Raw genomic sequence first — 15,741 nt, 5'->3', positions numbered from 1 at the left:
ACTGCATGTGGGAGCCTGGAGGTGGGAGCCAAAGCCACCACAGAGACACCAGGCAGAAGGATGGTCAGATGTGGAGCAGAGGAAGAGAGAAGAAAAGGCTGCGAGTTCCCCCCAGGATGGGGAAGGCAAGAGGACAGCCCTGAGTGAGGAATTCTCTGGAGAAGAAGGAAGCAGCACTGGGAGCAGTGTCCCTGTGAGAGGTTTCGTGGTGTTGTCTCACAGCACCGACCAGTCCAGCTCTCTGCTCTGTCTGCAGCAAGAGATGAAGCTGCACCTTGGTCTCCCTCACCTGTGGTTCCTTCTGGGATCTCCCCGTGCTGTTCCGCACCACCCTGATCCTCGTGGTCTCCTTCCTCCACTAAAGGTGCTGTGGCATCTGAAAAACAACACAGCTTTCACACAGCTGCTGAGAGGCAAAGCCCTCTGGAGGCCAGGATGGGCCTGAAGAAGTTTCTGCTCAGAGAAGCACTCGGCTCCCCCTCGAGCCAGAGGAGCTGGTAGAGGGAACATCTGAGCGTGGCACAGCAAAGCCAGAGCCACAGGGACACCATGAGCTGCCCCCTGGCACACTGTGTGCCACAATGTGCTCCCTATGCTTCTGAAGGCTTTGCCTTTTTGTCCAAAAATCCACTGCTGAAAGCAGCCCCTGGTGCACAGCAATCCTGCCTGGAGACACGGCTGGGCTGGAGCAGGACAGAACAGCTGCCCTGGGCTGCACCAAACACCCCAGCGTGGCTGCATCGTGCTCTGGGACAGAGGGACAGCCAGCCCCAGCTGCCACAGCGCTGGCTGCTCGTCCTGACAGCCCCACTCCAACTGGAAAGCAGGGTGAAACCCCTCCTGCACCACATGGGCTCTATGTCCCGAGTTCCTGAGGCACTTTCCCAACAATCACTCAGCCCACGCCTCCAGCGGGACAGGGCTGGGGCTGCTCAGCACCTCTGCCCAGCCTTCCTGCCTTTCAGAACAATTTTGCAAGCTAAAGCCTCTACCTCAAGTCTCCAAAGGCAGATTCTTGGGATTTGAGCAGCAAAAAGTGAAGGGAATTACAACAGTGAGCAAGTCTCTAGACCACTCTGGAATCAGCCTTTCTACCCACGAGGCATTCAGGACCTGGGGAGCACAGTGACACAAAGCTGTGTCACTCAACACAGGACTGCTCCTGGCTGCACTGCCAGGACCTTGCAGAGCCCCTGCAAAGTCTGCAGGACACAAACCACCAGCAACTTCCTGAGCTGTAAGGAACAATTCACCTTTCTGCTTTCCAGCCCACTCTGCACCTCGTTCTGCAGCTCAGCAAACACCACTAGTGATGAGACCAACAAAGGGGTTTCTCCCCCTGAGAAACCCCATCAGGACACGGCAAGGGGACTCTGTGGTGAGGTTTACCACGACCCCATCCATCGTGGTTCCAAAGCAGAAAGTCAAAGAGCTCCCACCTTCCGTAGTTGGGGTGCTCTTAGCGTCAGAAGTTTCAGAAACAGGCTCATCCGATCCATCATCGACTGGTATCTGAAGGGGATAGCCTGGAAAACATTCAGATACTTACAACAAGTCCTTGGCTATGACCTGGGGCCTGGGGGTCACCAACTCTCATTGCCCAGAGCCACAGCTGCAAAGAAGCTGCAGCTGGAGAGTAAAAACCACCTGAACTAAAAGCAAGCAAAGCGTGAAAATGCCAACCAAAAGCACCAGGGTGACCACCAAAAGGAACAAAAGGAAACCCACCAGCAAAAGAAAAGCCCAGTGAACTGGGCAGGCAGAAACAGCAAAGCATGGCACAAGCAGGCAGGAGATCTCAGCAACGTAAGGAGGAAAGATGTGCAGCTTCTGAGCCTCTGTTGTCCTCTCCCTCCCTCCCAGAGCAGGCTGAGCACTCCCAGGGCTGCAAACCAGCCCGTGGCTGTGACAGGGCTGGAGCAGGACAACATTCTGTGCCAAGAAACGGTGGCAAAAGTCTTCTGGAAGAGCAGGGCAAGAGGCACAAGTCTCCCCTCAGCAAGGGTGCGGGCAAATCAAATAATGAGAGCTGGGAAAAGTGATTTGGGAGAGAAGAAGCGAAATCCCTGGGAGCCTGTGGTGTGTGAGACAAGCTGAGAGGAGCTGTCGGACCGCAATGCTGCAGAGCCAGGATGAATGGAGGCTCTGGATGCTCTCCAGGACAGAGGCCATCCATTTATCTGGCCAAAGAGGTGTGCAAAGCACCTCAAGAAAAGGAAATTAAGATGATGTTTATGTGGAGCACAGCCAGGAGTGAGTCCCACCAGGTTTGCTGGCAGCACGGGTTTCCAAGCTCAGCTGTGGAGCACGGTGGAATGAGAAAAGGAAAAGCTTCTGAAGAAATGCAGGTCTGAAATATGGTGAGGAAGAGTCTGGCATGGCCCCCACTCCCAGAGCTCTCTGCTCAGCTGTCCCCAGGGCCCTGTGCAGGTGAGGAAAGCAGGCAGCAAGCAGCATCCTCGAGCTGTGACCCCAAATAAAAACAGTGCTGTGTTTCCTGAGCAAACTGAGGGGTGAACACAAACACACACTTGCAAAGCTGCAGCAGTGGGATTCCCCCCCCTAGTCTGGGGTTATTCTGCTCCATGGACAGTGAGACCCACGAGCAGCATTTTGCCATGACTGGGCATTTTGGAGCATCTTGTGGGCTCCCTGTGGTGCCCTGGCTGACCCTCAGTGTCCTTCCAAGGGGCCCTCACACCACCACCGTGCTCTCCCTCTCCCTCCTTAGCTCAGCACTGGCCCAGGCAGGTCCTTCACCACCTCCTGGACGTGCTCACCTGATGAGAAGTGTTTTTCCTGGCCAGGTGCGTGATCCTCCATCATGGTGGTGTCCTGAGGCTGCTCTGCCACCTCTCAGCAAAGGTACCTGAAAAGGAGAGTAAAAACTAACACCCATTAGGCAAAACCTGACCCAACAGGAGCCAAGGGAAGGTCTGGGCAGTCCTGCACAAGCAAAAGCATGTGCCAGTCCCTGCATCCCTCACAGCAAACACAGAGGCAACTCCTGCCAGCTGCATTCAAGTTCCAGGAGTATTTAAGATGTGCCAAGCAAAGTGAGCACCCTGGTGCACCCAGGACACTGCTCTGGCACAGCTCTGCCCCAGGAGGGCCATGAGAGCAGCAGGCTAAGTGCTGACCGACTCCTGTGCACACTCCACACTCTGCATTTCCCAGTTTAACCAGTCTCCCAGGAGCTGCATTTGCTGGTGGGGTGTGATGCTGCTCTGGGAGGGGATCCTTCCATCCCTGTGGACACACCCAGCAGGGATACACAGCTACCACAACACACTCATCACCTTAAGAGCCACCCAAAAGTGACACATGGGGGGACACCAGGACTGTCCAGGGATGGATTCTGGACTCTTAGAGGAGAGGGTCTCGCTCAGCTGTGGCTGCGAGGGCACAGCACAGCCCCTGCTTTAACCCCAAACCCTTCCTGCAGGGCTCAGAGAGCCCCAGCACAGCACAGAGCAAAGCAAGCAGGTCAGGGGTGGGAGCAGGAAGGTGCCAAACCTCCCAGCCCTTTCTCTAAACTGCATTGATCTGCAAAAGGAAATGAAGTCTCCAACAACCATCATCTGCCCCCTGGTGCAGGGTGCTCTGTGCTGGCTGGACAGACAGTGCTTTTAGCTGCTTAATTACAGCCTTTGGCAGTGATTAATAATCAGCTATTAGTGTGATCACATGCTCGGCAGTGGAGCTCAGGTTACCAGCAGCAAGGAGGAAACTTGTGGTTTTGTCTGCTGGCAATAAATTAACTGCATGTATGGAACCACACAAGAGAAACTCCAGGGCCAGTAACCAGATCTCTCACCCAGCTTTTTTTTTTTAAGCCTTAGCAAGATGACTCTGCAATTTAATTACTGCCTTAGACAGCTACAAAGCCATTGGACAGGACTGGAGAACCAAGGAAGCTGGAGGACTTGCACTGGAATGAAATCACCCATAAAAATGGAGGTATAAAATAAGAAAGAATTAAGTATCTAATTATTGCTCTAATTGGTGGGTCCTAATTATTTGGACATATGGCTGCCAAGAGCTGAAAGGATCATATTGATTATATCCAGACCTCATCTGGCTGATGCTTGATATTATTTACAGCACTGAAATACTAAAATTTAGTGTTAAAAAGCAACCTAGGCACAAACCTGAGTGTACAATGACACAGAAAGGTGCTGCTCTGGCGTGTGTGCACGTGGAGGAGCTCTCTGGCACTGGGTCCAGCAGCTTTCCCAAAGCACTGCCCTGTCCTGGGCAGGAAAATGTGGATGGCAGCAGCAGCTCCTGCCCCTCCAGCCACTCTCTGCTCACCACACACCTCCCAGCAGTGGCACCTTTGCTTCCCAGCTGCACATGCAGGGCAAAAACTCCCAAATCTGCCGTGCTGCGTCCGCACCAGGCTTTCCCCGACTCTGCCTCCTCTCCTCTCTCCCTCCCAGGTGTTTTTTGGAGAAGAGCAGTCAAGTGTTTGCCCACATCTGGTCCTTTCTTGCCTTTCTGGACCATTTCCTGGGGCACCAGGCAGAGGGGACTGCTGGCTGGAGGTTCATCTGCTGGCTCCATGGACAGCATCCCGCTGGGGAAAACCTTGCATTTCTGCAGGGCTGCAGCCTGGGGATGTCCTTGCACTCCTGGGCATGCAGGGCTGCAGCCTGGGGAAAACCTTGCAATTCTCCAGGACATGCAATCTGGGGAAGTCCTTGCACTTCTGGGCATGCAGGGCTGCAGTCAGGGGAAGTTCTTGCATTTCTCCAGGACTGCAGCCTGGGGAAAACCTTGCAATTCTCCAGGACATGCAGGGCTGCAGCCTGGGGAAGTCCTTGTGCTTCTGGGCATGCAGGGCTGCAATCTGGGGATGTTCTTGCATTTCTCCTGGGCATGCAGGGCTGCAGCCTGGGGATGTCCTTGCACTTCTGGGCATGCAGGGCTGCAGCCTGGGGAAAACCTTGCAATTCTCCAGGACATGCAATCTGGGGAAGTCCTTGCACTCCTGGGCATGCAGGGCTGCAGCCTGGGGAAGTTCTTGCATTTCTCCTGGGCATGCACAGCTGCAGCCCAGGGAAGTCCTTGTGCTTCTGGGCATGCAGGGCTGCAGTCAGGGGAAGTTCTTGCATTTCTCCAGGACTGCAGCCTGGGGAAAACCTTGCAATTCTCCAGGACATGCAGGGCTGCAGCCTAGGGAAGTCCTTGTGCTTCTGGGCATGCAGAGCTGCAGCCTCAGGGAATCCTTGCACTTCTGGCCATGCAGGGCTGCAGCCTGGGGATGTCCTTGCACTTCTGGACATGCAGGGCTGCAGCCTGGGGAAGTTCTTGCATTTCTCCAGGACTGCAGCCTGGGGAAAACCTTGCATTTCTCCTGGGCATGCAGGGCTGCAGCCTGGGGAAGTTCTTGCACTTCTGGGCATGCAGGGCTGCAATCTGGGGATGTTCTTGCATTTCTCCTGGGCATGCAGGGCTGCAGCCCTGGTGCTGTGATTCAGCAGAGGCTGAGGCTGCTGTGGGCAGGGCTGGTGGTCACTGCCTGCCCTGACCAGCCGGTGCTGGGGCTCTGCAGCACAGAGGAAGGGCCAGGGCTGTGCAGAGCAGCTGAGGTGCTGCTCCCTGCCTGTGCTGCTCAGGGACGGGCAGGGCCAGCCCCCACTCCCACCGTGGCACAGCACAATGCAGCTCGGGAGGATGCAGCCATTAATTTTTCAGAGACAATCTGAGAGGAAGAGCTGCCTTCCTGTTACAGGGAAAAAGCACCGCCAAGGGCGTGGAGGTCCATCACTGAAACACTCAGGGGGACCCTGGGGGCACCTCAAACCCAGCTGCAGCCCCTTCCTTCAGACACAGAGGTCTGGGGGTGAGGCCTGGATGGCTCTGGAGAGCAGAGACATCTCCCAGCAGATGGAGCACAGCGTCCTCCTGCTGCTCCTGAGAGTCCCCTGTGCCCGAGCCACCCTCAGTGGGGAACAAAACCACCTCCAGCTGGCACGGGAGGGAGGGAAAGCCTCAGCTTGGCCTTGGGTTTTCACTCAGGTAATGAACTCCCGTGACCAAAGAGAATTTAAATCTTATTAAAATGGCATACTCTAGATTCGAATGCTCAAAGATGGACTGAAAATTCTGAAAGAAGTCCACAATGATAATCCTCTTTGTTTTTCCTTTTGAGAGGGGGAAGGGGAAATCCTTCTCAGAGAAAAACATAACATCAAGGGGGGAAAAAAAAAAAATTCTAAAATATTCTTAAAAATGTAAAACCAGCCCCGCCTTGAAGCAATGGCTCAGTGATGCATAATTAGAGCAAAGAAAGCTGCACAGAGATAAACTTGAACAGCACCATCCACATGGCAGATAAAGCACAAACCCTCCAAAGAACCTTATCCACCCCCAGCAGAACTATTCTCCTTAACCAGGGACACTATCTAAAAAGCAACAGCCCATCCCATAATTAACAGCTCCTCCAAACCTCCCATTTTCCAAACCCGGAGCCTTCCTGGCATTGAAGGGGACCTCAAAGCCCATCCAGTGCCACCCCTGCCATGGCAGGGACACTTCCCACTGTCCCAGGGGGCTCCAAGCCCTGTCCAGCCTGGCCTTGGGCACTGCCAGGGATCCAGGGGCAGCCCCAGCTGTGCCCACCCTCCCAGGGAAGAGCATCCTCCTAATACCCACTCCAAACCGGCTCTCTCAGTTTAAACCCATTCCCATCACTGCAGGTCCTTGGAAATATTTCCCAATATTCCCATTTCCCACAGACACTGGGAATCTGTGGAATTCCCAATTCTGCCATCCCAATGGTGGCTCAGCCCAAAGCTGCTCCTTGTCCCCAGCCCCACGTCCAGGCTGCAGCAGCAATTCCTGCCCTGCACCAAAGAGGCACCAGGGCCCCCTGCACCCTGCAGCCCCTGGGGAGCCCCAAAAACCCCGCACAGAGCCTCCAGCACCCTCTGCCCGGCGAGTTCAGAGCCCAAACTCTGCATCCTTGGGCACGAAGCTCCTCTGCAGTGGAAGGGAGACAAACCCCAGGCTGCAGACGAGGCGAGCCCAAGGTGCCCCATGGAGGGGAGGGGGACAGGACAGACCCAGGAGCACCCAGCTGGGCAATCTGTGCCAGGCACCTCCAGCCCTGGCACAAGGGAGAGGGGAACAGCCCCCCCAGAGCCCCTCCGTGGGTCACAGTGGGCACAGCCCAGGGGACACAGCCCAGGACTGTCCCCAAGCAGGGCAGGGACCATCCCGGGATCACAAGGCTGGACCGGGGGCTCGATTTACACAGCCCAGCCCAAAATAAACCCGGCCTTGGCAGAGCTGCCTGCGGGTGGTGCAGGGGCCCGGAGGTACCGGGGCAGGCAAACACAGGGAAAGGAGAGGAACATTTCAGCAGCAGGAGGAGATGCTGGCTGGAATTGCACATTCTGGGACTCACCAGTGGCCCAAGGAGCAGCTCCACCCCTCATTCCAGCCACAAAATACCCACAAAATACCCACAAAATACCCAAGTGATCACCCAGGTAACTCCCAAGCCTCCAGGCTATTGTCTCGTGCTCGGCATCTTCCTTCCCCATTATTTAATCAGAAAGGGGACAAAGCACTCGCTCTTGTTGTCAAAAATGAAAATTCAACAAACACGAGCCAAGTGTTACCTCTGAAAGGTGATCAAACACGAACAGGGCTTTAAAGAAGCATCATTCCGTCTGAATTACATAATTAAAACAGAGTGACAGTACCGTGAAACAACATCAGCCTGAAAGGCTGTTCATAATTCATAAGCAACTTCCTTTTCATGTCCTTTGTGCTCTTCTCCAAGTACTGTTTTTCCCAGAAGCTGACAGAGGAAGGAATATGGACGATGATCTCATTAATTGCAGGCACTAATATGCAGTGAGCTGAGAAATTACATGGAATTTCAGGATATCTAGTCAAGAGGACGGAAAACTTCTTTTAGGTTCAAAGACAGATAAATGCCTCTCGGAGCAATAGGACAGAGCTGCAAAAGAAATTGTCTCAGAAATGCATGTTTTCTTTTTTCTTTTTACAATTTTCCCATATTTATTAAAGTTTAAGTAACTCCTTGGAGGTGTGAAACTTTTGCCCCTTTCTCCAGGGGCTGGACACTTTTCAAAGAGACACGAGATGGGTTTGGGCTCACATCAGAACAGCTTTTGGGGCACCAGAGTCTCACCCACAGCAGCATGGACACCCATTTTCTTTTCCTGTCACTCCATTCCCCCAGCACAGCCCTTACAAATCAGAGCTGCTCAGAGCCAAGGGTCCTGCCAGGGGTCACCACGGGGGTCTCATGGCCAGAGAAAAGCCAAGGAAAACTCACTCGCATGCTGGTAAGTTCCTCAGGGCTGCTGAGAATTAAACTAACAGAATTTGCCATCCCAAATCAGCTTAGGCCCAGTTCAGCAGCTGCCTCAGAGCAGGGTAGCAATTAGAGACCAGATTATCCAGCACAAAAACCCCAGCCCACGGCCTGAGCTGCAGGACAGGGGGAATGGCTTTGTCTGCACGTCCCCAGTAAAACAACTGTGACCTGCTCCACCTCCACCTCAAAGCCTGAGCATCTCCATCCCCACCTGCAGCATCTCCTGGCACTGAATGGATCTTCCTTCCTTGATCTTCCACTCCCTTCTTAATTTCCTTCTCACTCTGGCCTGGGTGACCTGACCAACCTTTCCCAGCAGCAGTGCAGACCCCAGCCTTCCCTGCGAGCTCTCAGAGGGCATTTCAGGGTGGGCACAGCCCAGGGAGGTGCTGGCCCTCCAGATCACCCAGCTCATGCCATGACATGATGCAAAAATCAGGCTGCCCCTAAGTCCCCCTAACTTTAGGTAGATTAGAGCTCTGATCAGAAGGGCTTACGTGGCAGCACAAAAGGAGGCAGCAGCGGTTTTAAAGCAGCCCTGTGTGCTCAGCAGGCTCTTTGCAGAGAGGGGAGAGAAGCCTCTTTGGCAGGGATTTGCCAGGCTGCCTGAGGATTTCTTCCCACCCCCTGCTACAGCATCGTGCAGCTCCACCCAGCCCCGAGATGGTCGATGGTGGGGGGATAAATTCTCTTCTCCCCAAAATCCCGCTTGCTTGGGAAGCCTTTAAGCAGTTGAACACGCAGAGCGGATCAAAGAGAAGGCAGATCTTATTTACCAGCTAATTCCCTTTGACTCTTCCCATCCCAGGCTGAGCCCAACCTGCTGCAAACCAGAGCCTCCCCCCCTGCTGCCGCAGGTTTAAGGCGGGCTCGGCAGCTCTCAGGCTTGTAGCAGCCATTATTCACTGAACAGAAAGTGCTGGAAGGCTGATATTCCCCCAGCACTGCCTTCCCCAAGATGTGGCTGCGACACCAGGCAGGGCAGAGCCCAGGACAGAGTCACAGACTGCTCCCCCAGCCTCCCCACTGCCACCAGAATTGATGGGGAGGGGGAAAAGAGGGAAAAGAAGTTCCCAAAAAATGCCCCTGGAGTCTTAAAGAATCGGGACAATCGATGGCACAGCAGCTGCTCTGCCCCATCGAGTGCCTGCTTTACCTTGACTGGCAAAGGACACCATGAGGAGGCAGCAATGGCTTTGGGAGAGATTGCACTGCCCGAAGGAAGAGAAGCAGAAAAGCATCCATTCCCACTAGCTGACACTGCCACACTGCCCCGGGTGGCTCACTGGGATTGTCAGGGTGTGCCCAGGATGGGCAGCAGAGGACAGAGCTGCTGGCAGAGCACTCTGGGGACAGGAGCCTGGCGGGGCTCACCCGCTCTGGGGACAGCTGCACCTCACAACACAGGGCAGCTCCTGTGGCCAGCAGGGTCTCATGGCCATCACAATCTTCTCCATTAATATGAGGCCAGAAACAAGCTGACAGAACTTATTTCATGCTCCAGTGGGCACCAAACCAGCTCCCAAGGCGGGGACAGGCTGGTGGATCCAGACCATCCCCATCTCCCCCAGCACAGCCCATCAGGGAGGGCACTGAGCACTGCTACACCCCTCCTGAGCTCCCTGCAATGCAATTCAGCCAATCAAAGAGCTGAGAAATACCCCAAAAGTCACTCAGTCAGCCAGCCACACGTGGAACAGCCTCACAGGACCAGGAGGGTGAGAATCCCCAGCCAGGCAGAGCTCTCAGGGTGACCCATCCATCAGGGTGTCTGGGGCAGGCTGTGAACAGAGACTCCTTGGCCCTGCTCTTCCTCCTCATGGGTCAAATGGTCTGCATTTGACTGCAAAAATTGCCAGGCCATTGCTGTGCCAGCACCAGCCACCACCCAGCTGCACCTGAGCCCCACCAAGTTTTGCCTCAGGCTTGGAAAAGACATTGTGAGACACAAGGTGCGTGTTTATTGCTTACTTTGATCTCAGCTGCTCCTCTTTCTTTGATTTCACAGTGCTGACAACATTTGCTGCACCCTGACAGAAGTTCTGTGAATATTCAATGCTGCCACAGTAATGAAGATATTAAATATGAAAGATTCTTCATGCCACAGCTCCAGTCTAGTGAGCGATCCCAGCCAGAGCAGATGAGACAGAACCAGGAGAGCCTTGTGGCCACTAGTGCTGCAGGAGATTTTCTGAGGGCCAGGAAAACGTTCTCCATGGATTGGGCCATCATTTCTGAAGTTATTTTGAGCTGTTTCAGCACATGGATAGAAAATAAAACGATGACAACGGCACCATCTGCTGCAGCTACTGTCACGCCACCATGGCTGGCATGGCTCTGGCAGCCACAGAAAGCCTGTCCCAGGGGAGAAGCCAAGGTGAGGCTCCCCAGGGATCCCTGCCTTCCTCCTGCAGGGTCCAATCCCTGCTTTCCCCCTGCAGGATCCCATCCCTGCTTTCCCCCTGCAGGATCCCATCCCTGCTTTCCCCCTGCAGGATCCCATCCCTGTCTTCCCCCTGCAGGATCCCATCCCTGCCTTCCTCCTGTAAGGTCCAATCCCTGCTTTCCCCCTGCAGGATCCCATCCCTGCCTTCCTCCTGCAGGATCCCATCCCTGCCTTCCTCCTGCAGGATCCTATCCCTGCTTTCCTCCTGCAGGATCCCATCCCTGCCTTCCTCCTGCAGGGTCCCATCCCTGCTTTTCCCCTGCAGGATCCCATCCCTGCTTTCCCCCTGCAGGATCCCATCCCTGCTTTCCCCTGCAGATCCCATCCCTGCCTTCCTCCTGCAGGGTCCCATCCCTGCCTTCCCCCTGCAGGATCCCATCCCTGCCTTCCTCCTGCAGGATCCCATCCCTGCCTTCCTCCTGCAGGGTCCAATCCCTGCTTTTCCCCTGCAGGATCCCATCCCTGCCTTCCTCCTGCAGGATCCCATCCCTGCTTCCCCCTGCAGGATCCTATCCCTGCCTTCCTCCTGCAGGGTCCAATCCTTGCTTTCCCCCTGCAGGATCCCATCCCTGCTTCCCCCTGCAGGATCCCATCCCTGCCTTCCCCCTGCAGGATCCCATCCCTGCTTTCCCCCTGCAGGATCCCATCCCTGCCATTCTCCTGCAGGATCCAATCCCTGCTTTGCTCCTGCAGGATCCCATCCCTGCTTTCCTCCTGCAGGATCCCATCCCTGCTTTCCCCCTGCAGGATCCCATCCCTGCCTTCCCCCTGCAGGATCCCATCCCTGCTTTCCCCCTGCAGGATCCCATTCCTCCTTTCCCCTGCAGGATCCCATCCCTGCTTTTCCCCTGCAGGATCCCATCCCTGCTTTCCTCCTGCAGGATCCCATCCCTGCTTTTCCCCTGCAGGATCCCATCCCTGCTTTCCCCCTGCAGGATCCCATCCCTGCCATTCTCCTGCAGGATCCCATCCCTGCCTTCCTCCTGCAAGGTCCAATCCCTGCTTTCCTCCTCCAGGATCCCATCCCTGCTTTCCCCCTGCAGGATCCCATCCCTGCCTTCCTCCTGCATGATCCCATCCCTGCTTTCCCCCTGCAGGATCCCATCCCTGCTTTCCCCCTGCAGGATCCCATCCCTCCTTTTCCCCTGCAGGATCCCATCCCTGCTTTCCCCCTGCAGGATCCCATCCCTGCCTTCCCCCTGCAGGATCCCATCCCGATTGCAGCAGTGGGTTCCAGGGTGCAGTGGCAGAAACACCTCCCAGGGGAGCAGAGGGGAAGGACAGGGTGTCCAGCAGCAGAGCTGGAACGAGCATTCCCAGCCTGAAACAGCCCAGCTCCCCCCTGCAGGACAGCACCAGTCTCCCCTTCACTCCACACACCGTGCTCATTTCACCAAGCCATCACTTCCAGCCACTTGACACCCCAAACTGGGCACCAGCCAGTCCCTGGCCCCCGTGCCCAGCTCCAGCTCCCCAGGGGTGACTGGCAGAGCTGGAATGCAGCAGGAGCTCACCAGGACACTCTATAAATACAGAGGGAAGGCTCAGGCATTCTCGACACACTGGTTCCTTAGCCTAGAAAGCAGCAAACACGTCAGATCTCACCAGTTTTCAGGGCTCCAGCAGGACCTGTCCTCACCCCAGCAGCCACCATGCCACCAGAGCAGGCTCTGTCACGCCTGTTTTAGCTTCTGTCTGGCTCTGCTGAATTATTTTTGTTTTTCATGACTCAGAGGCTCTTCAGATGAGGTCAAAAGTCACAGTGTGTTTCCTGAACATCATCTTTCATTCTTTAATGCCAAAAGACAACAAACAATGGGACATTCATCAAGTGTCTCTGTTTTGCTTTTATGTTGTTGCATAACAGCAGAAAAAACACTGTTCCCCGAAATGTTCACAACTGTATTTACTAAAACGAAAAGCTCCATTTTTTTATTAAATCTGTATCAGGTCAGTAAGAAGATAAACGCAGTGTGGGGGGGGGGGGAAAAAGCCTAATCTGGAAAAGCTCGAGAGAGAAAACAAACAAACATCAGCAGGAGAGCTGAGCGTAGGGATGAGAGAATCCTTAATTTCCTGACAGGGAGGGGAGGGACAGGGGGAGCAGGTGGGGACCCCAACAGGTTCACACCCCCTGAACACCCGGGAGCTCCAGCCCTGCTCCCAGAAGTTGTTGATCCCACAAGGATCAACAAGGCACCAGTGCCTGTTTCTGCTCATGCTTTGCATGACACCAACAGCAAGGGACTTGTGATGGGAGATGGCTGTGGCTCCCCACACCCTGCACAGTGTCACAGAATCTGAGAGCCAGAGCTCTTCCTTCTAGCACAAAAACCCGACAGTAGCTGCATTTGTACCTTTATTTCCCCTAACAAGGGAGCACAGTTTGTGCTGAGGCACAAGACAAATGAGGATTTTACAGTAAGGATGAACAGCAAATAAAAACCTTTATACCAAAACATCCCTACTGAGCTCTTGGATGTCTCTCCCCAGCTGGTCTTTGCCCAGTTTGGGCCACTTGGGATGACAATCAAGCAGCAATCTGTCTTGTCTTGATTTTAGTTTTATGGGGCCGATGAGCAGATTCGCAGCACAAGCAGATGCAGGCAGTGACTAAGTGACAGTCCACATGGGAACACGGACCATAAATTCAGCCTAAGAGTTGTAAAACCATTATTTCCCCTCCTAACCCAAAGGCTAAAGGAGGAGAAAGTTTAAAAAAAAAAATCCATAATCCACGTGCATTTCATCTTCCCCAGGAATTAGCCCAGTTGGTGCCAATCTTTCTCCTCACAGGGATGAGGGAAATTGTCCGAATTTAAGCCTGCCCCAAGTCTCGGAATTCCAGCTCAATCTCCCCCAGTACATTAGTTAAAAATAAACGAGGTGCAATCAGCCTCCTCGGGGATTTTATCCTCTTTCAGCTCTAAATGCAGCTCTGCTGTCACATGTGTGCCATGTACAAAGGGGCCGCCTGCCTCCCAGCCTCACTTCTGCCCCAAAATAATCTCACTCCTGCTCTCGGCTTACCAGGGCTCCATTCATGTTCCCCGGGGTCACAGGCTCTCTCTCAATCACTAAAACAAAGGCTGGAAGATGCAGGGCCGCTGGTGTGTGTCAGCACTGCTTGTTTTTATCGTGGATGAATGGAGCCAGCCTGTTTGGAGAGGCTCTGACCACACCTAAAGCCGCGGCTTTGTCATCCCTTATCGAGGGAGGCAGGAGCCTTCTGCTCTCCCCACCGAGCCAAAAGCTTCACCCACCTCACACCACTGCCCCTTTGCTGAGGAGAAGCATTCACAGCTTTTATTTTTCCTGGCTGCAGCACTCCAGTGCCAGGCGATCCTTACTCAAAAAGTCACTTTACACCCGCCCAGCTCCCTCCCGAGCCTGGTGCTCCCCCGGCACTGAGAAGGTGCTGCTGCTCACCTGGACACCAACACCACAACCCCTAAGCACGATTTTTCCCTTTAAGAAAACAAGGAGATGCTCCTGGATGCTGAGAGAGCAAACAAGCCCAAAAGTCCAAAACTCCTCTGCTAAGGGGAGCAGCAGTGGCTAAGGAAACCTGCTCTGGAGCTGAGCACGGGCCTCAGACAGCCCTGACAATAAGCCCTGCTATTAGACACAAAAGCAGTGACATATTTGAGAGATTAAGCATTAATAAGTGCCTTCACATTAAAGAGCATTCATTCTTCACCTCCTGCCTGGAGGAACCTGGGGGAAGGGAGGAGCTGGCAAAGTGATCCAGCTACCACTGACATGGGGGGAAAAGCAGCGCTCATGCAAAGCTCCAAAGCCATGAAACAAAGATGCAGCTCAGCAATTCCCAATGCTGGAATTCCACATCCTGCAGGGTGCTGAGCCCCCCACCTTGCTCTCAGGCAAGCACCAGCCTGGGGCTGCCAGGCAGGGTTTAATATGGAAGGGTGAGAGGGCAGGGACGGGAGAGATGGATGAGCAAGCAGAGCAGACAGGACAGCAGGCCCAGGTGTGCCCAAGATGCTGCTCAGGATGAGAACAAAACCAGGGAGCCCCACGGACCCCTCCTGCTCTCAGCTGCTCTTTTTGGATCACCCACCCACCACCAGAACCCTGCAGGGCTCCACACACCCCAGAGTCACTCCCTTTGTCCAACGTCCTCATTCTGGTCCCAATACCCTCATTCTGGTCCCAATACCCTCATTTTGGTCCCAATATCCCCATTTTAGTCCCAATACCCTCATTTTGGTCCCAATATCCCCATTTTAGTCCCAATACCCTCATTTTGGTCCCAATATCCCCATTTTGGTACCAATACCCTCATTTTGGTCCCAATACCCTCATTTTGGTCCCAATATCCCCATTTTGGTCCCAACACCCTCATTCTGGTCCCATCCTCTCTAAATCTGTTCTCCCAGGCAGTGACCCCAAGCCATGCCATAGTTTGAACAGATTTTACCTGCTTTCCTCTTCCCTCCCAACAGCAACGTTTATTACTTCTGCCTATTCACGCCTGCCAGGCTCTCCATTATTACACAGGGAAATGCTGAGGGAAAACCGTGTAGTTTTCTGTCCAATTTGGAGACGTCCATTGTTAAAAGCTTCTTGTACAAATCCCTCCAGGCAGCTCCAGGCAGCACCCTTTGTCATGCTGATGAGGCAGGAGGTAAAACCACACATAAGCAGTAACTTCAGAGGGCAGAATTTGCTCAGGGTGGAATCTGCCCTTGAATTGAGAGTCAGTGGGAGCTGAAAAACCAACCACAAAAGGCAATTCTGACTTTGGATTAAATCCCAGCTTTGGGCTCACTGACACCACAAACTACAGCTACCAGCAGAGAGCAGGAGAAGCTCCAGTTCTGCCACATCACCCAGTTTCCTCTCACCTTAAAGCCCACAGGTAACTCAACCCCAGCCACTCTCACCCCATCACAGGCAGGATCTGAGGAGGGTA

The 15,741-nt window shown here is 54.2% G+C and overlaps 1 protein-coding gene across 16 annotated transcripts in view; it reads right to left on the bottom strand.

The window, feature by feature from the left end:
- Positions 1 to 15,741, bottom strand: part of MAPT (microtubule associated protein tau) — a 45,046-nt gene that overhangs the window by 22,978 nt on the left and 6,327 nt on the right. For 9 of the 16 annotated variants that reach the window (XM_054649563.2, XM_054649568.2, XM_054649569.2 and 6 more), the window contains exons 2-4: positions 2,781 to 2,869; positions 1,440 to 1,526; positions 290 to 376 (exon numbers count right to left, since the gene is read on the bottom strand). In XM_054649563.2, the coding sequence (XP_054505538.2) occupies positions 290 to 376; positions 1,440 to 1,526; positions 2,781 to 2,826 (220 nt within the window). In that variant the 5' untranslated portion in view covers positions 2,827 to 2,869. The remainder of the gene's footprint in view (positions 1 to 289; positions 377 to 1,439; positions 1,527 to 2,780; positions 2,870 to 15,741) is intronic. The other 7 variants (XM_054649564.2, XM_077190768.1, XM_054649573.2 and 4 more) reach the window with 2 other exon arrangements.

The sequence above is a fragment of the Agelaius phoeniceus genome, chromosome 26 (assembly GCF_051311805.1).
Source record: "Agelaius phoeniceus isolate bAgePho1 chromosome 26, bAgePho1.hap1, whole genome shotgun sequence".
Taxonomy (NCBI): Eukaryota; Metazoa; Chordata; class Aves; order Passeriformes; family Icteridae; genus Agelaius; species Agelaius phoeniceus.
The sequence above is the reverse complement of the archived record's forward strand: the minus strand, read 5'-3'. Positions and strand labels throughout refer to the sequence as shown.